Genomic DNA, 20,121 nt, shown 5'->3' with positions numbered 1-20,121 from the left:
GGTAAATAAATAGTGGAAAAAGCACAGAACTCAGAAGACTTGTGTTTAAAGCTCTTTCATTACTTACTCCTACCCTGCCATTGACCAATTATTTCAATCTTTCTGAGTCACTCTCTCCTCATCTGCAGAATGGGGTTAATGGAGGATTTCATCTACGAAGTGGGGATAATAGAGATTAAAAGAAATGACGCAAAATAAACATGAGTTGAAGGTTAACAATAATATTATGACTATGTGGTTACAACTAAAACTTTTTTTTTTTTTCCTGTCAGAAATGCCTTCGGTAGATTTCAAATTCTTTTTCTTACTGCCTGCTCTTTGGTGGGGTTCCAGCAACATTGCTGTAACTCGAGGATACATGGCTGCAATTTGTGTTTGGCTTCCTTTCTCAGGGGTTCAAATAAAAAGGCTGTTTAGAGAAGGCACAAAAGTACAAAGCAAAAATTTCAGCGTATGCCATCAAATCTTGGAAAGTCATCTAAAGGAAGAAAGATTGCCGCTGAGGAAGGAAAACGGCTCTTTTCTGGCCATCATTTCTGTTTTTCTGAAAAAAGCCCCGATGTTGCAATATTTTGCAAGGCAGAATACTGTCCCAGATGGAGGAGGAAACACTGACAAGCCGAAAAGGAGATACGTGGGGTTCCGAGGCAGCGTCTGGAAGGGGTGGCGCGCTCGGGGCTCCGATCCTCGATCCTCGCAGTTCTTTGTTGGGGGCGGGGAGTCATTATTTCCGAGGAAGAAATGGCTCCCCCTTGGAGGTCCCTCCGCGGAAACCGCTTCGCGACTTTCGCAGTCCCTAATCCCCGCCCCTCCCTCCCAGTCCTTGCAGACCCCACAACGTGGTCAGACTGCGGTGCCTTTAAGACTTTTGCCTGCTGCACATGCTCAGCCCTTTGTGTGTTGCTGGAGTTTCTTTTAGAAGAAAAAGAAGAAATAGGGGGAAAGATGGGGCTGAGGGAGGGGGAAGCGCTGGGGAAAAAGCGCTGCACTTTTGCAGCTGTAGACCGCGGACGGGAAGGGCTTCTTTTCTGCTGAAGCTGCGAAGCCCGTGGCGCTCTTTCGTTTGTGGCGCTCCGGCGGCGCGTGGCGCGGGTGGGGCCGGGTCCCCCGGCACGCGGAGGGAAGGGCACAGCGGGCACGCGGGCCACACCTGGGGGGCCAGTCTCCCCTCAGCGCGCGGGCCGGGCGGGGTGGGCTCGCGCGGGGGGAGTCCCCGGTCCCTGTCAGGGGCGGGGCGAAACCACGGCGCCGGGCCTGTGGGGGGGAGCGTGGGCACGCGCGAGGGTCGGGGGCGGCCCCACGCGCCGCGCGCTGCGGCCGCGGCCCCCGCAGCTGGCTAAGGGCTGAGCAGAGCGGAAGGCTGACGGCGGGCGGCCGGCCGCCTGGCGGGCGCGGCAGGGCTGACCGCCGTCTCCCCGTCGCCCCCCTTCCGCGTTGGGCGCGCCCACCTCGGGGCTCCCGCTCGGCCCCCGCCCTCCCGGGCGCGCGGCTCTCGGAGCCGAGGCAGTTGGCGCGGGCCGCGGGCGAGGCGGGGCCGCGCGCGGGGGCCCGTCCTCCTCCCGGTCAGGTCCCTTCACGAGAGCCGGGCGCAGCCTGCGCCGCCTGCTCCTTGCCGCTGGCCCGGCCCGGGTGCTGCGGCTGTGGGGTCGGCCCGCTAAGGACAAGGGCAGGAGACTGGGCGGCGATGCCGGAGTGCGACTGGAGGCAGCCGAGCGGAGGCGACAGTGGTTGGTCTCTGTCCCTCCTGACCGCGGAGCGGGACTGGGACAGGCGCCGGTGAGGAGGAGGAGAAGCGGCGGCGGCGGCGAGGTTTTCTCCGGCCAGAATTCCTCTCAGGAGCATCCCTGTCTGCGCCTGCGAGCGCAGCCCCGCCAGGCAGGGGCGCTGGGGAAGATGGAGCCGGGGGGCCGGGCCCGCACCGGTCCCCCGCAGCCGGCGGCCCGCGGGCTGTGGAGGGCTCGGCCGGCGGGCGGCGGCGGCGGCGGCGGGGGCGCCTCCTCCTGGCTGCTGGACGGGAACAGCTGGCTGCTGTGCTATGGCTTCCTCTACCTGGCGCTCTACGCGCAGGTGTCCCAGTCCAAGCCGTGCGAGAGGACGGGCTCCTGCTTCTCGGGCCGCTGTGTCAACTCCACCTGCCTCTGCGACCCGGGCTGGGTGGGGGACCAGTGCCAGCACTGCCAGGGCAGGTTCAAGTAAGTGCCTTCTCCGGACCCCGAACCTCAGCCCTGCCCCGCTCCCGTCGAGGCCTCCCCCGCTGCGGCCTCGGATCCCCTGGCCGGGAGCGGGGCCCGCTCTGCGCCCCTCCAGCCCCGGGCGTCCCGGGGACACCAGGGCCCGCTCGCAGCATTGACCGACGTGGAGCGAAGCCTTTCCTGAGCGTTCCTGGAGTCCGCAGCGACTTCTGATCCCCTGCTGAGCACGAACATTTTCATTATCAGTTACGATTACAAACACCATTTTGTTAGGACAATATTTTTAAATCAGAAATTATGCAAGAAACTCACGAAACACATGCGCATTGTGAAAAATTCAAATACAGAAGGGTAAAGGTTCGAAGTTATGGTCTACCGGTACCTCTGTCTTCCCCCATCCTACTCTTCTCTGTAGAGGTGACCCCTGCTAACATTTTAGTTTATTTAGTAATCATCATAGTGGTCATAAGAAGAGTTTATGATGGGCTCGCTATGTGCCAAACACTGTTCTAAGCGCCTTATGTCGATTATCTCATTTGTTCCTCACAACTCTGTGAGTTACTAGAAATGGATTTACGGAGAGAAATCGAGACAATGCCTTTAAGTAACTTGCCTAACATCACACGTTAGAAAGGGCCAAGTTGTGGTTCCAAATTAGCCAGCTTTACTCCGGAATGTGTACTTTTAGCGAATGTGCTGTGTTTATTTTGCTAGACAGTTTTGGATTGAGAAATACAAAGGTGACTTTAGGTTAGACAAAAGGATGAAATACCGGAACGTTTTTATGTGGTGGAGATAATGGGTTTTTCTAGCTGGTTAATTCACTATCAGCTATTATGTGGGAACACCACTTTGGCTTTTCTGAAGCTCAGGGCGCTTAAGGAGTTTGCTTTACTAAGGTAGAGATACTTTCCCCCTGTTGGTTGATGTTTATTACATTCCTGCCTGATATAAAGAGAAATGGGTGGGTGTAGGGGAAGTAAACAAATAAGTTAGTTAAAGCTATTAGGGTAGCCTTCTGATAACTTGCAGATAACAATCATTAAGAAAGCTTCTTAGTCTTCTAGAGACTACTGTGAAGTTTGCTGGATGGTTTGTGGCTCTGAAAATACACATTGTACATTACTAATATTTATTGTCAGGATAATAGCAAAATCTAGGTGAAATGTCTGTTGTGCTCTAAAGGCAAAGGTAAGAATATGGTTCACCTTATTTATGTATTCTAGGACAATTTCCTGGAGTTTTAAACACAGCATATTTTCCTTTTTTTTTTGTTTTTACTTTTACTATGAACTGATTTAAAACAATGCCCCTTAAAACTCAATATAAAAATGTATTTTTTTAAAATGGCACTTAAAAATTTTAGGTAGATTGTACTATTTAAATTAATTTGTTGCTGGTTTTTGAAAGTGAAATCTCGAAGTGAAATTTTATGAAATTTTTTTGTGATAATAGGTTGAAATATTTGTAGGGTTAATATTTTCATAAGTAAGCATAGTACCGTAGTTCTCTAAATACATATTTTTTTAATTTGGGAGAGGTGTTAATTAAAAGTTTAAAAAGTGTTTAAGAAGAGGAAAGAGATCTTACTGAATTGTGCTTGTTTTCAGCCTCTTTTACTCATGTGTTCTTAGACTTTTGCTGTGACAATAGCAACCAGTCTCTTTACCTAGCAGGAGAATTTTTGAACATATAAACTGGCAGCTAACAGTGAAAAAAGCCTTTTTTTTTTTTTACATAGGGAGATTGCTTGATTTGTATGTAATTTAGGGATATTGGCCTGTGTGTAGGTAGATTTGCTCCATTTGTCTAAAAATGACAAAAATTGCTGCAGTCCTGAAAATTTACATTTTAAAGTAGTGGAACTTGTTAATCAGCTGGATCAGCCTGTGACCTCACTAGCAGATGTTGTCCCACTTAGTAAGAAAGATCACAGATCAAGTTAAAACTAGATTAAGTAACATTGAGAGATGGTGTTCATAAACAAAATACATTAGTGAGTAAAAGAAGAATAGATATTTAATGTATAGTTAAATAACAATACATCCGGCATTAATCATTGAATATTCATAATTTCCTTGGAAGCTGTTATTTTCCATGATTCATTGTACTCTCTTGGTAAATGCTTTTGCATTTCTCTGTGGAATACAAGCTACTAATTAGAGTAAATATAAATGGTACAACTATCTGTGTTTTATTATGTACTCTTAGGGATAAAGAAAATGTTGGTATTTAATGTTAAAGAGAAGAATCATATTTAGAAGAAAAGAATTCTTTGTAAAGTACATGCTAAGCTATGAAAGGTTTATTTGAAGATAGTAGCTTGTTCTAGCTGGCATTTGAAGTAATAACACAGTGGGAAAGACTTTAACTAGAAATTCTCACTTCACTAATTATCTTGAAAGTCTTTTACTAAACTGGAGGATAGCAACCTTACAAACAGACATCAAAAATGATTGATCAATCTTGGTAAGCAGTTGTCAAAAGTAATTGGTTGGTTCCATGGTAACTTAGCTTTTTTTCTATTATAGGGGTTTTACTAGGGAATAAACTTATTCTTCAAATGCCTCTTTAGGGTGGAAGATTGATGGTTGGGGGGAAGAAATGCAGAAGCAAATACAGTATCAAAAGTGGTACTTCAATTCTCTTAGCATTGATTCCAGTCTTCTGTTTCCATTTGAAAAGAATAAAACACTCAGAATTACAAGCCATTCCTCATACAGGTAAAACAAAAGGAACAATGATTTTCAGCTAAAGCTAGACTAAAGGACTTAGGAATGAGAATAAGAAAATATGTTTGAGATATAATAATCAAGGGCATAGTAGACTCTAATTCAAATTGTATTTGAGTAGCTTAGTGTAGTGTTAGGCTAGAAAACATCATTAAAATTTTTTTGCATGAATGACATTCTCTTTGAGAAACTAGTTCTTTAGAATTATTTTTATAGAGTAGCTGAGATTTGTATTTATATAAATTTATATTTTGTGTTCAAACTTAGACATTTTCTTGCTAATGTGGCTTTGGAACCTATGACTTCTAATTTTTCTTAGGTAAACAAAATAACCTAAATCAATGCTTTGAGATTGGAAAATATATCACTATATCGTGAATTATTTGTAGATATAAATTTATTATTGTAAACGTATTTATTGAATGTTTTCCTAAAGTCATCTATTAAATCTTATTTAATGTATATAGATAATTTTTTTTAACTTCTTAGGTTAGTCAAACTTGGACACTGAATTTCACACATTTATAATGGAAGTATTCTATTTCTAGTGGCAGCAAAATGAAGATATGTTAGGAATTAGGTTGTTATAAACAAAAAGGGGCAGGATTAAATGTTTAAACATTTTCCCTAAGCTACTATTAAAAAAAATGCATGTATAAAGACAAATATATTTGGAATTCTTTTTATTAATTGTAGGGAAACTATCAGTAACTATGAAATTAAATTGAATGTTCCCAGGCCCCAAGTCTTCGTTTCAAAGTAAGATTATAATGGATAATTTATATCAATGGATTTTTCCTTACATTTTTAAAATATATAATCACACAATAGGAATTTAAAATAAATTGAGTGTTTCTAAGATCCTAATTTGATAAAGTAAGTTACTTGTGGTTTTCTAGAACTCATGTCTGTGAGATTTGGCTCCCTTGGCACATTAGACTCACCCCTCCTCTCCTCTGTGCTGACTGGTCTTTTAAAGTTCCTTGAAAGTGTCACATTCTTTTTGGCCTCAGTGCATTTTGCATACACTGTTACTTCTCTGAACTCTTTCCTGTCTGGTCTGTGCTTGGATAATTACTGATTATCCTTCTAATCTTAACTTAATACTGTTTTCTAAAGGAGGCTTTTCTGACTCCTCAGACTAAGTTACCCCTTATTATATACTACTCTTAATGGCACTATTTTTCCTTCTTAGTACTTTCAAAGTGAAGTATTTAATAATTCGATGTAATATTTTTTCTTTACATTAGTTTTAAAAGCTTTATTGAGGAATAATGAACATAAAATAAATCGTATAATGTAAAACATACAATTTATCTAAAATGTATAATTTGATAAGTTTTGTCGTATGTATTTACCTCTGAAACTATCATCACAATCAAAATCATAAAAATATCCATCACACTCAAAAGTTTCCATGTGTCCCTTTGAAATTCCTCCTTCTCTTTCCTGTTACCTCTGTCTGTCCTAGGGCAACTACTGATCTGCTTTCTCTCACTATAGATTTGTTAGTATTTTCTAGAATTTTATGTAAATGGAATCATACACACACACACCTTTTTGTCTGGCTTTTTTTCACATAGCCTATTTGTTTTGAGATTCATCAATGGTATATCAGTAGTTTATTGCTGAATAGTATTACAGTGTATGGATACACAACAATTATTTATCTTTTCACTGGCTGATGGGCATTTAGATTGTTTCCAGTTTTTGGCTATTCCTTATAAAGCTGCTATGAACTTTCATGTAGAAGTCTTTGGACATATGCTTTAATTTCTTTTGGGAATACCTCAGAGTGGAATGGCTGGATGTATGGTAGATTATGTTTAACTTTTTAAGAAACTGACAAATTGTTTTCCAAAGTAGTTGATCATTTATGTTCCCACCAGCAGTGAATGAATGTTGTAGTTAATCTTCACCAATACTTGGTATGTTTAATCTTTGTCTTTTCTTGATTTTTAAAAATTAAAAAAAAATTTTATTTGAAAATATAAGGGGAGGACAATTGTTTTTGTTACAAGAATGAATTGTATAATGCTGAATGGCTTTTAGTGTGGCTGTCACTAGCGTAGTGTACATTGTACCCAATAGGTAAGTTTTTATCCCTCACCTCCCTCCCCATCTTCCCCCTTTCTTAGTTCCAATGTCCTGTACCCCTGTGATCCCCAACCCCTGAGCCATGGACTGGTACCAGTCTGTGGCCTGTTAGGAACCAGGCCACACAGCAGGAGGTGAGCGAAGCTTCATCTGTGTTTACAGCCACTCCGAATCGCTTGCATTACCGCCTGAGCTCCACCTCCTGTCAAATCAGCGGCGTCATTAGATTCTCATAGGAGTGCGAACCCTACTGTAAACTGCATATGTGAGGAATCTAGTTTGCACACTCCTTATGTGAATCTGATGCATGATGATATGAGGTGGAGCTGAGGTGGTGATGCTAGTGTTGGGGAGCGCTTGCAAATACAGATTGTCATTAGCAGAGAGATTTGACTGCTCAGAGACCATAATCAATTGCAGACTCATATCAAAACCCTATCAGTGAGCGACAAGTGACAATGTAATAATAATAGACATAAAGCACAATAAGTGTAATGTGTTTGAATCATCCTGAAACCATTCCCCCTACGCCTCGTCCGTGGACAAATTGTCTTCCATGAAACTGGTCCCTGATGCCAAAAAGGTTGGGGACCACTGCTTTATACCACTATATGACCATGTATACCCATCATTTAGCTCCCACTTATTAATGAGAACATGCAATGTTTGTATTTCCATTGCTGAGGTACTTCACTTAGGATAATGTTCTCTAGATCCATCCAAGTTGGTGCAAAAGACATTTCATTCCTTTTTTATGGCTGAGTAGTATTGCATGGCATTATATATAGCACATTTTCTTTATCCATTCATCAGTTGATAGGCACTTAGATTCATATGGATCTTTGCAGTTGTGAATTATGCTATGATAAACATTCAAGTACAGGTGTCTTTTTAAATAAAATGACATCTTTTCCTTTGGGTTGAAATCCAGTAGTAAGATTGCTGGGTTGAATGGTAGGCCTACTTTTATAATAGTTCTTTGAGGAATCTCCATACTGTTTTCCACAGAAGAGGTACCAATTTACAGTACCACCAACAGTGTGTAAGCATTCATCTTTCACTGCATCCATGCCAACATCTATTGTTCTTTGACTTTTTAATAATGGCCATTATGATAGGGGTAAGGTGGTATGTCATTTTAATTTATATTTCCATGATGATTAGTGGTATTGAGCATTTTTTCATATGTTTGTTGGCTACTTGTCTATTCTTTTGACAAAAACTCTGTTCGTATCTTTTGTCCACTTTTTAATGTTTTTTTTTCTTGCTGATTTGTTTGAGTTCTTTGTAGATTCTGGATATTAATCCTTTGTCAGATGTATAGTTAGTGAATATTTTCTCCCATTCTGTAGGTTGTCTATGTAGTCTGTTGATTATTTCCCTTGCTCTGCAGAAACTTTTAAATTTAATTAAATCCCATCTGTTTATTTTTGTTGCTGCTGTATTTGTCTTTGGGGTCTTAGTCATAAATTCCTTGCCTAGGCCAATGACTAGAAGAGTTTTTCCTACTTTTTCTTCTAGAATTTTTATGGTTTCAGGTCTTAAATTTAAGTCTTTAATCCATCTTTAATTTTTATGTATGGCAAGAGAATAGGGATCCAGTTCCATTTTTCTGCACATGGCTATCCAGTTTTCCCAGCACCATTTATTAAATAGGTTGTCGTTTCTCTAGTGTATGTTTTTGTCTGCTTTGTTGAAAATTAGTTGGTCATAGCTACATGGTTTTATTTCTGGATTCTCTACTCTGTTCCATTGGTTTATGCCTCTACCTTTATACCAGTACCGTGCTGTTTTGGTTACTATAGCCTTGCAGTGTAATTTGAAGTCATGTAATGTGATGCCTCCAGATTTGTTATTTTTGCTTAAGATTGCTTTGGCTATTTGGACTCTTGATTCCATACAAAGTTTAGGATTAATTCTTCTAGACTCATGAAAAATGACATTGGTATTATGATGGGAATTGTGTTGAATCTGTAAATCACTTTGGGCAGTACAGACATTTTAACAATGTTTGTCAGCAAACAGGGATAGTTTGACCTCCTTTTTCCCAATTTTGATGGTTTTTATTTCTTTTCTCTTGCCTGATTGCTGTGGCAATGGCTTCTAGTACTATGTTGAATTGAAGTGGTGACACTGGGGGCACCCTTGTCTTGTTCTAATTCTTAGCAGAAAAGCTTTTAACTTTTCCCCATTCAGTATGATGTTGGCTGTGGGTTTGTCACATGTGGTTATTTTATTATTTTGAGGTATATTCTTTTTAGGCCTAGTTTCTTGAGGGTTTTTTATAATGAAAAGTACTGGATTTTATCTAATGCTTTTTTCTGCAGCTATTGAGATGATCATATGGTCTTTGTTTTTACTTCTGTTTATGTAGTGAATCACATTTATTGATTTGCATATATGAACCATCCTTGAATCTCTGGGATGAAACCCACTTGATCATGGTGAATTATCTTTTTGATGTGCTGTTGAATTCAGTTTGCCAGTATTTTGTTAAGGATTTTTGCATCTAAGTTCATAATGTAGATTGGTCTGTGTTTTCTTTTTTTGTTGTATCCTTTCCTAGCTTTTGTATCACTGTGATACTGGCTTTGTAGAATGAGTTAGGGAGGATTCCCTTCTTGATGTAATGGAACAGTTTTCATAGAATAGGTGCTGGTTCTTTGTAGGTCTGGTAGAATTCACTTGTGAATCTGTCTGGTCTGGGGCTTTTCTTGGAAAATCTTTTATTACTGTTTTAATCTTGCTACTCATAATTGGTCTGTTTAGGATTTCTGTTTCTTCCTTAGGAGGTTGCATGTTTCCAAAAATTTATCCATTTCCTCTAGGTTTTGAAGTTTGTGTGCATAGAGGTTTTCATAGTAGTCACGGATGATGTTTTGTATTCCTCTGGTATCAGTTGTAATGTCTTTTTTTTTTTTCATTTCTGATTGAGCTTTTTGAGTCATTTCTCTTCCCTTTCTGGTTAATCTAGTAGTGGTCCATAAATTTTGTTTATCTTGTAAAGAATTAAGTTTTTGTCTCATTGATACTTTGTATTTTTTTGTTTGTTTCCATTTCAGTTAGTTGTATTCTGAGCTTTGTTACTTCTTTTTTTCTGCTAGCTTTGGGTTTGGTTTGTTCTTTTTCCGCTTCCTTGAGGTACAACATGAGGTTGTTAATTTGTGATTTTTCTGTCTTTTTGATGTAAACATTTAAGGCTATGAACTTCACCCTCAGTGCTGCTTTTCTGTATCCCACAGATTTTTCAAAGCTTGTGTCCTCTGTCATTCAGTTCAAAATATCTTTTGATTTCCATCTTAATTTCATCATTGACCCAAGGATCATTTAGCAACAGGTTGTTTAATTTCCATGACTTTGTGTAGATTTGAGAGTTCCTCTTGGAATTGATTTCTAGATTTATTCCACTGTGGTCTGAGAAGACACATGGTATGATTTCATTTTTTCTGAATTTATTGAGACTTGTTTTGTGGCCCTAACATATGATCTGTCTTGGAAGATGTCCCATGTGCTGATGGGAAGAATTTATATTCTGTAGTTTTGGGGTAGAAAGTTCTGTAAATGTCTATTAGTTACGTTTGTTCTAGAGTCCTGTTTAAGTCCAGTGTTTCTTTGTTGATTTTCTGCCTTTATGATCTGTCTTGTACTGTCAGTGGAGTGTTGAAGTCCCTGGCTGTTATGATGCTGTTGTTTATTTCTTTGCTTAGATCTAGTAGAATTTGTTTTGTGAATCTTGGCACTCTTATGTTAGATGCATATATTAATATATTTAGGATTGTTGTATTTTCCTGCCAGTTGCTCTCTTTATCATTATATATGACTAGTTTTGTCTTTTTTAACTATGTTTGATTTACAGCCTATTTTATCTGATATGAGAGTAACTACTCCTGCACTTTTGGTTTCCATTTGTGTAGAATATTTTTTTTTCTGTCCCTTTACCTGGAGTGTATCAGAGTCATTGTGAGTTAGATAGGTTTCTTGGAGACTGCATATACTTAAGTTGTGTGTTTTTTTAAATCCATTCAGCCAATCTGTATCTTTTAAGTGGAACATTAAGGCTATTTACATTCAATGTTAGTATTGATATATGAGATACTGTTCTGTGCATCATGTTGAATACTACCTTGTTGTTTTGTTTTCCCCTTTGTGCTACTGTTTTATAAGAGCTGTGAAGATTAACTTTTGGGTTTTTTTTTTATACTGGTGGGTATTGATTGTTCTGTTCTATGTATAGAACACATTTGAGCATTTCCTGTAGGGCAGGTCTAGTGGTGACAAATTCCCTTAGTGCCTTCTTGTCTGGGAAAGACTTTATTTCTCCTTCACTTATGAAACTTAGTTTTGCAGTATACGAAACTCTTGACTGGTAGTTATTCTTTTTAAGAAGATTAAAAATAGGACCCCTATCCTTTCTGGCTTGTAAGGTCTCTGCTGAGAAGTCTGCTGTGAGTCTGATGGGTTTTCCTTTGTAAGTTACTTTACTTTGACCTTGCAGCTTGTAGGATTTTCTCCTTTATTTTGACTTTGGCCAGACTGATGAGTATGTGTTTTGGTGATGTCCTATTTGCTATGAGTCCTCCAGAGTGTTCAATGACCATCTTGTATATGGATATCTAAATCTCTGGTGATACTAGGGAAATTTTCCTTAATTATTCCCTCAAATGGGTTTTCCATGCTTTTTTGATATTTTTTTTCTTCTTCCTTAGGGATACCTATGATTCTTACATTAGCTAATTTTACGTAGTCACATATTTCTCTGAGTGATTGTTTATTCTTCCTTATTATTTTTTCTACATTTTTGACTGATGGAGTTAATTTGAAAGCCTTGTCTTCATGCTCTGAAATTCTTTCTTCTGCTTGGTCTAGTCTGTTGTTGAAGTTTTCTGCTGTATTTGTAATTCCCTAAATGACTCTTTGATTTCTTTAAGCTTTGTCATACCCTTTCTTATGTTGTCTCTCTCTTTAGTGAGTTTTCATATTTTTCATTCATGCATTCGTATGTTGATTTATTTTTTTGGTTTCTTTGTGTTGGCTTTCAACTTTTTCATCAACACCATTCATCTTATTTGCCATCCATATCTGATATTTCAACAATTTCCTTTAGGTGGAGTCCATTGCTGGAGATCTATTGTGATCCTTTGGGGTGTTAAAACAGTTTGTTTTTTCATGTTGCCAGGGTTTTTTTGCTGGTTCCTTCTCATCTGAAACCTCTTCTCTCAGCTCAAGACAGATTAAGTTTGCTGTACACCTGTTCTCCTCTGTTGGGAATTCTCCTCCTTAGTGAATAGAAGGGGAGTTCCCTAGATGGTGCACCTGTGTCCTGCTTAGGAGATTGACCTAGAGGATTCACTGAAAGCCTGTAATGCAGCTGTTCTCCTGCATCATCCCATTCTTCTGTGGTTTTCACAGTCCAAGCCAGTGTTGGGGGATGTTTGTTTAGAGTGGTAGATTGGTCCCCAGGCCATGGTTGGAAGCTCTGGCAGGGGTCTGGGTGAGTCCCTCTCCATGGAGGTGAGTGGTGTGGGAGTTTGCTCTATTCAGGTCATTCCTTTTGCATAAAAGTGAATCAACAAGCCCATAGCTAACATCATATTCATTGGTGAAAAGTTGAAGGCTTTTTCTCTAAGATCAGGAACAAGGCAGTGATGCCCAGTCTTGCCACTTCTGTTCAACTTAGTACTGGAATTCCTAGCCAGAGCAATTAGAATGAAAGAGAAATAAAAGGTATCCAAATAGGAAAGGAAGAAATAAAATTATCTCTGCAGCTGATGATACAATCTTACATATAGAAAACACTAAGAATTCCACCAAAAAAACTGTTGAACTGATAAACGAATTCACTAAAATTGCAGGTTACAAAATCAACATACAAAAATCGGTAGCAGGCCAGGCTTGGTGGCTCATGCTTGTAATCGTAGCACTTGGGAGGCTGAGGCGGGTGGATTGTTTCAGCTCAGGAGTTCGAGACCATCCTGAGCAAGAGCAAGACCCCGCCTCTACTAAAAAAAATAGAAGGAAATTAGCTGGGCAACTAAAAATATATAGAAAAAAATTAGCCGGGCATGGTGGCGCATGCCTGTAGTCCCATCTACTCGGGAGGCTGAGGCAGAAGGATTGCTTGAGCCCAGGAGTTTGAGGTTGCTGTGAGCTAGGCTAATGCCACAGCACTGTAGCCTGGGCAAAAGAGTGAGACTCTGTCTCAAAAAAAAAAAAAAAAAAATCAGTAGCATTTCTATACACTAACAATGAACTGTCTGAAAAAGAAATTAAGAAAACAATCCCATTTACAATAGGTTCAAAAAATACTTAGGGGTAAATTTAAGGAGGTGAGAGATCTGTATATTGAATACTATAAAACACTGATGAAAGAAATTGAAGATGACACACATAAATGGAAAGATATACTGTTATGGACTGGAAGAACTAATATTGCTAAAATGTCCATACTACCCAAAGTAATCTACAGAGTCAATACAATCCCTATCAGAATCCCAGTGTAATTCTTACAGAAATAGAAAAAAATTTTAAAATTTGCTTGAAACCACAAAAGACACCCCGGCCTCAATAGCCAAAGCAATCTTGAGCAAAAAAACAAAGCTGAAGGCATCAGACTACCTGTCTTGTCTTCAAAAAGTTCATAGAAAATGAGTATTATGAAAAAACTGCATGGATTTCAAATTTTTTTGTACCAAAATAAACTCATACTAACTTGTTATAACATGTATGAGCAGGATCTAATTTGAGGCACTAAGAAGGATAAGAAATCAGTTTGAACAGAGCCCCTGTCAGAGCAACATGAATTCTGCTAAAATTGATGCAAGAGCAAATGTCAAATTTATGGTGAAGCGTGGGTGGAAGAATGGTAAAATCATTGATGAAAAGTTTATGGGAAAATGCCCCAAAGTAATCAACAGTTTACAAATGAATAACTTGTTTTAAGAAGGGATTGAGACCCACATCAGCAGACCATCCCTGTCAATTTATGAGGAAAAAAATTCATCTTATCCATGCTGTAATTGAAGAAGATTGATGATTACCAGCACAAACAATGGCCAACACCATAGTCATCTCAGCTGGTTCAACTTACACAATTCTGACTGAAAAATTAAAGTTGAGCAAACTTTCCACTTGATGGGTACCAAAATTGTTGTGCTCAGGTCAGCCATGGACCAGAGCAGAGCTTTCAATGGAAATTTTAAATAAGTAGGATCAAGATCCTGAAACATTTTTTAGAAGACTTGTATTATAACTGGAGGTGAAACATGGCTTTACCAGTATGATCCTGAAGACAAAGCACAATCAGAGCAATGGTTCCCAAGAGGTAGAAGTGGTCCAGTCAAAGCAAAAGCAGACTGGTCAAGAGTGAAGGTCATTGCCACAGTTTTTAGGAATGCTCAAGACATTTTGCTTGTTCACTTTCTGGAGGGCTGAAGAGTAATAACATCTGTTTATTATGAGAGTGTTTTGAGAAAGTCAGGCAAAACTTCAGCAGAAAAATGCCCAGGAAAGCTTTACCAGAGAGTCCTTCTCCACCATGACAGTGCTCTTGCTCATTCTTTTCATCAAGGAAGTGCAATTTTTGGGAGAGTTTTGCTGGGAAATCATTAGGTTTTGACCTAAAAGTCCTGATTTGGCTCCTTCTGACTTTTTTGTTTCTTATTCTTAAAAAAAATCTTTAAAGGGTGCCAATTTTTCTTCAGTTAGTAACGTAAAAATGACTGCATTGACATGGTTAAATTCACAGGATCCTCAGTTTTTTAGGGATGCACTTAAGGGCTGATTTCATGACTTACAAAAGTGTCTTGACCTTGATAGAGCTTATGTTGAGAAATAAAGTATATATTTTTTATGTTTATATTTTAATTCTATTTTCCACAAACTTTTTGAAGTCCCTTCTTAATAATTAAAACAGCATAGTACTGGCATAAAAACAGACATGTTGACCAATGGAATAGGATAGAGTGCCCAGAAATAAACCCATGCATCTACAGTCCATTGATTTTTGACAAGGGTGCCAAAAACACACAACGGGGAAAGGACAATCTCTTCAATAAATGGTTCTGGAAAAATTGGATATCCACATGTAGAAGAATGAAATTGAGCCCTTATCTCACCCCTTATACAAGTATCAACTCAAAATAGATTAAAGACTTATGTGGAAGTAAACTGTAAAACTACTAGAAGGAAACTGCAAAACTGTAAAACTACTAGAAGGAAATGGAGAAAAACTCTATGACGTTGGTCTGGGCATGTAACCTCAAAAATGTAGTCACCAAAAACAAAAATAGACAAATGGGATTGAATCAAATTAAAGAGCTCAGTACAGCAAAGGAAACAACAGAGTGAAGAGACAACTCACAGATTAGGAGAAAGTATTTGTAAGTCATACATGAGTTAAGGGGCTCATACCCAAAATATATAAGGAAGTCAAACCACTCAATAATAAGAAAACAAATAACCCTATTAAAAAATGAGCAAAGGACCTGAGTAGACATTTCTCAAAAGAAAACATACAAAAGGCAAAAAAATATACGAAAAATGCTCAATATCACTAATCATCAGGGAAATGAAAATTAAAACCATAATGAGATATTACCTCATACTTGTTAAAATGACTCCTATCAAACAGATGAACAATAAGAAGTGTTGGCAAGGATGTGGAGAAAGGGGAAACTTTGTATACTGTTGGTGGGAATGTTAATTAGTACAGCCATTTTGGCAAACAATATGGAGGTTCCAAAAAAAAAAACTAAAAATAGAATTACCATATGATCCAGCAATCCCACTTTTGGGTATATATCCAAAGGAATTGAAATTAGTGTGTTGAAGAGCTGTCTGCACAATTATGTTCATTGTGGCGTTACTCAGCCAAGATTTGGAAACAACCTAAATGCCCATCAACAGATGAATGGATTAAAAAAAGTGGTATGTATACACAGTGGAATAGTATTCATTCTTAAAAAAGAACAAAATTCTGTCATTTGTGACAACATAGGTGAAGCTAAAGGACATTATGCTAGGTGAAATAAGTAAGCTAGGTATATAGAAAGGCAAATGTCACCTGATGTCACTTATATGTGGAATCTAAAAATCTGAACTCATACAAGTAGAGAGTAGAATTGTGGTTATAAGAGTCTGGGAGTAAAGGGGAGTGAGTGGATGGGGAAAGGGGAAATTTTGGTCAAATAGTAAAAAGTTTCAGTTAGGACAAGTAAGTTCTGGTGTTCTATGGCATAGCAAGAGGACTATTGTTAATAATAGTTTATATTTCATAAAATACATTGCTAAAAGAATGGATTTTAAATATTTTCACCAGAAAGAAATCGTAAGTATGTGAGCTGATGGACATGTTAATTAGCCTGATTTCTCAATCCACAATGTATACATATATCAATGCATCACATTTTACCCCATAAATATATACAATTATTTATCAATAAAAATAAAAGTAAAAATAAAAAGGAATTAATAAACTGTTAAATAGTATTTTAACTAGAAAATGTGTTTTAAATAAGACTTCATGTGAGGACAGCTTACAAAAGCTACACTGCACAAAGACTATCCTTGAGTGGATCTGACTATTCCTTGAAAAGTGGTTATGGCAGCACTAAATTCATACTCTGTGATAAACGGGACTTATTGTTTCAGAGACTTTGTAATATTAAAACAGTTGCATTTTTCTTATTTTTATAACATATTAAATAAATTTTATGTTTGTAACCAAGATAGAGAACAGCATCCAGTTGGTTTAATTTTATTTCTGTTTAATGTTTGTGCTCCTTTTTCTGCATTTAGTAGTGGGCACCCATTTGTTATAAACAGCCCAGCATGCTTATTTAATTAAGGACTCTGGATTGGGCAGTTTCAGCTAGAATGAGACATTGGCAAGGCATATAGGCATGTGGCAGGCATCTACACAAGGGATTGGCAAACTTTTTCTGTAAAGGGCCAGATAGAAGATATTTTAGGCTTTGCTGGCCAGATGGTCTCCATTGCTACTACTCAACTTTGTCCTTGTAGCATGTTAGCAATCTTAGATAATATTTAAACAAACAAGTGTAGCTGTATTCCAATAAAACTTCATTTACACAAACAGACAGTAGGCCAGTCGTTTATGGAATGCTGATCTAGATTAATATGTCAATGTGGCTCTCAATTCAAGAGGAGTGATACAACATTTAAAAAAAGTTGAAACAGAATACATTGTAGAAATGACATTAGAAATAGTTATGTAAGAAACCTATTTTACTTTTATAGGTAGTTGAATTATATCCTACTGGATTTCTGGAGAACTCTACACAATTGGTATACAAGGGTATTAGAAGTAAGAAGTGAATGAATAAATGTTGGTGTTTGTGGTCAAAGCATGGTCTTGAAGTGTAATACTTTTGAATTTTAGAGATTAATTCTAGATTGTGAAGAGGTTCAAAGTGTGTAATGGGAATGCTCTGCTCAAGTGGCATGAAGGTAAATGTTCTGGGAGTTTAAGAAGAGGTCAGGAAACAACAAAAGAATTGTTCTTTCTATATCATAAAATTGTCAGGAGCTTTCCCCTCTTATGCTCATCTTCTGGTGGTGATAAGGGATTTTCCATTACTTTTACCTTGGTTGGTTGCTTCCTCCCATGTTTCCAGTAGAATGGAAGGGGCAAGAAGGAAACCTGTCTGTAGTGAGTTGAGGGATGGTTGGGCTCTTGGTTGGATCTTTAGTGCTAGGGTTGAGGAATGAAGGTACGGAAGGAATTCAGGGATTGTCGTAAGTAGTTTCCTTTTAAGTCTGGATTATTGTGCCACTGTAGTTGAACGAATAGACAGGCTGTGTAATTTTCAGTACTCCTGTTGTTTAGCTTATGTGGGGAGGCATAACACTTCCTTCACATCACCCCTTTTTTTTTTTTTTTTTTGAGACAGAGTGTCACTTTGTTGCCCTAGCTAGAGTGAGTACCGTGGCATCAGCCTACCTCACAGCAACCTCAAACTCCTGGGCTCAAGCTATCCTACTGCCTCAGCCTCCCGAGTAGCTGGGACTAAGGGCATGCGCCGCCATGCCCGGCTAATTTTTTTTCTGTATATATTTTAGTTGGCCAGATAATTTCTTTCTATTTTTAGTAGAGATGGGGTCTTGCTCTTGCTCAGGCTGGTCTTGAACTCCTGACCTCGAGCGATCCACCTGCCTCGGCCTCCCAGAGTGCTAGGATTACAGGCATGAGCCACTGCGCCCGGCCCATATCACCTCTTGATAATTAATGTTTTTTTCTTTTTGTCTTGATCAGTTTTGCTAGGGGTTTATTAATTTTATGATTCTTCATAAAATCAACTTTTGGTTGTATTAACTTTCTTTATTGTATTACTGTTTTCTATTTCAGATATTTCTGTTCTTTATTATTTCCTTCCTCATACTTTGTTTTGGTTTAATTTGCTGTTCTTTTCTAGCTTTTCGAACTGTATCTTAGATAATTGATTTTTACTTTTTTAATATTAACATTTAGAGCTGTAGATTTTTCTAAGTATTGGTTTAGCTTCATCTCATAAATTTTGATATGTTGTGGTTTTAGTATTATTCAATATTTTATTTCCTAATTGTCTTTGTAACTTAGAAGTCTGTTGCTTAATTCCCAAACATTTGGGGATTTTTAATTTATATTTTTGTGTGGTCACTGTACATGGGGCTGCAACTAATTGCATGGCTGGAAGCATGATTACTGTAGCCAGTTGTCACTAATTGTTTAAATTGGTTTAAGTCAGTTCTGGTGTTACTTGTTGCTATGGCTAAAGACCAGGTAGTCATTTAAAAAGGGTTGGAATTCATTTTTCTCATTGTCAACCCTAGCTTTTGAAAGACATTTGCAGGCCCAGAGGGTTCCAAAAGATCTGAGGGTTTAAGGTTCTGAAGTACATCTAACCAGATGGTGCCCTCTGTGGTATGAAGATTCCACTTTCTTTTGGGGGCACTATCTTTAGCACTGGAGTTTTGCCAGAGCTGTGAATTAAACCTTTTCTGTTATTTTGCTCCTCTCGTGATCCTGGTGCTCAGCCTGTTTTTCAGCTTGACCTACCCTCTGGCTGTAGGAGATTAGTCTCTTTAAATGTTAGAGAAGCCTCTATCTTTCATGCTGTATCTAAAATTGGCTCAATTGAGTCTATAATTTTCTTCCTTCAGCACACCAATGGCTTTTAAGAGCAATCAACTAGTAATTCCATATCCTAATATTTACCCTTGCTACTATATTTCTCAAATATTAGGAGGGATATTGCATAAGCCTATCGTATTAAAGTGAGTGCATATCCTTTCACTGGTATCCCATCTCAATTTACTACAAAGTGAAAATCTTAGTAATTGTGATACTATAGCATGCCATAGGTTATTACCACACCATCCACCACCCTCAGTATGGCCCCTCTTGCCATCTGGCCTATAAATGATCCAACCCTGTAATCCCAAGCTGAAGATCTACTTCCTAATACTAACTGTCTAAGTTTGGTTACTCTTCCTTCCACTACCCAGAAGCAGATCCTGAAACAAGAATTGAGCACATGTAATATATTTGGGAGATGGAAGGACATTGACAGAAGAGTGGTATAGAGAAGAGAAGGAAGCCAGTAGATCTGTTATCAAGTCAGCTACCACAGTGGGTGATTAGAGCTTAATCCCACAGAAAGTGCTGGGGAAAATTCACTTCAGTATTATCCCAGCAACGAGGTCAGGAAGCTGAGGGTATTTATTAATACACTCCTTGAACCAAACCATTTATTGGTTAAGGGCTGTCCCTAGGAGGATATTGATTCACAGGCACTTTTCAGCCTACCATATGTACAAAGTAGGTTCTAGCAGTCAGAAAAGGGAACCCTTCAACAAAGATACAGGTGTATTTATTGGGGGGAAGGGATGGGTGTATACCTACTTGATGAGTGTGATGCGCACTGTCTGGGGAATGGACATGCTTGAAGTTCTGACTGGGGGGGCTAGGGGGGAGGGGATGGGTGCATACCTACATGATGAGTGTGATGAGCACTGTCTAGGGAATGGACACGCTTGAAGCTCTGACTCGGGGGGATTGGGGGGCATGGGCAATATATATAACCTGAACTTTTGTACCCCCA

At 38.9% G+C, this 20,121-nt stretch overlaps 1 protein-coding gene across 1 annotated transcript in view; it reads left to right on the top strand.

The window, feature by feature from the left end:
• Positions 1-1,893: 1,893 nt before the first annotated feature.
• The window catches only part of ATRNL1 (attractin like 1), a 541,384-nt gene continuing 523,156 nt past the window's right edge, over positions 1,894-20,121 (top strand). The window contains exon 1 of the mRNA XM_045568085.1: positions 1,894-2,192. Coding sequence (XP_045424041.1) covers positions 1,894-2,192 — 299 coding nt within the window. The remainder of the gene's footprint in view (positions 2,193-20,121) is intronic.

The sequence above is a fragment of the Lemur catta genome, chromosome 14 (genome assembly GCF_020740605.2).
Source record: "Lemur catta isolate mLemCat1 chromosome 14, mLemCat1.pri, whole genome shotgun sequence".
NCBI classification, from domain to species: Eukaryota; Metazoa; Chordata; class Mammalia; order Primates; family Lemuridae; genus Lemur; species Lemur catta.
Note: the sequence above shows the minus strand (reverse complement) of the source record. Positions and strands in the feature narration are given on the sequence as shown.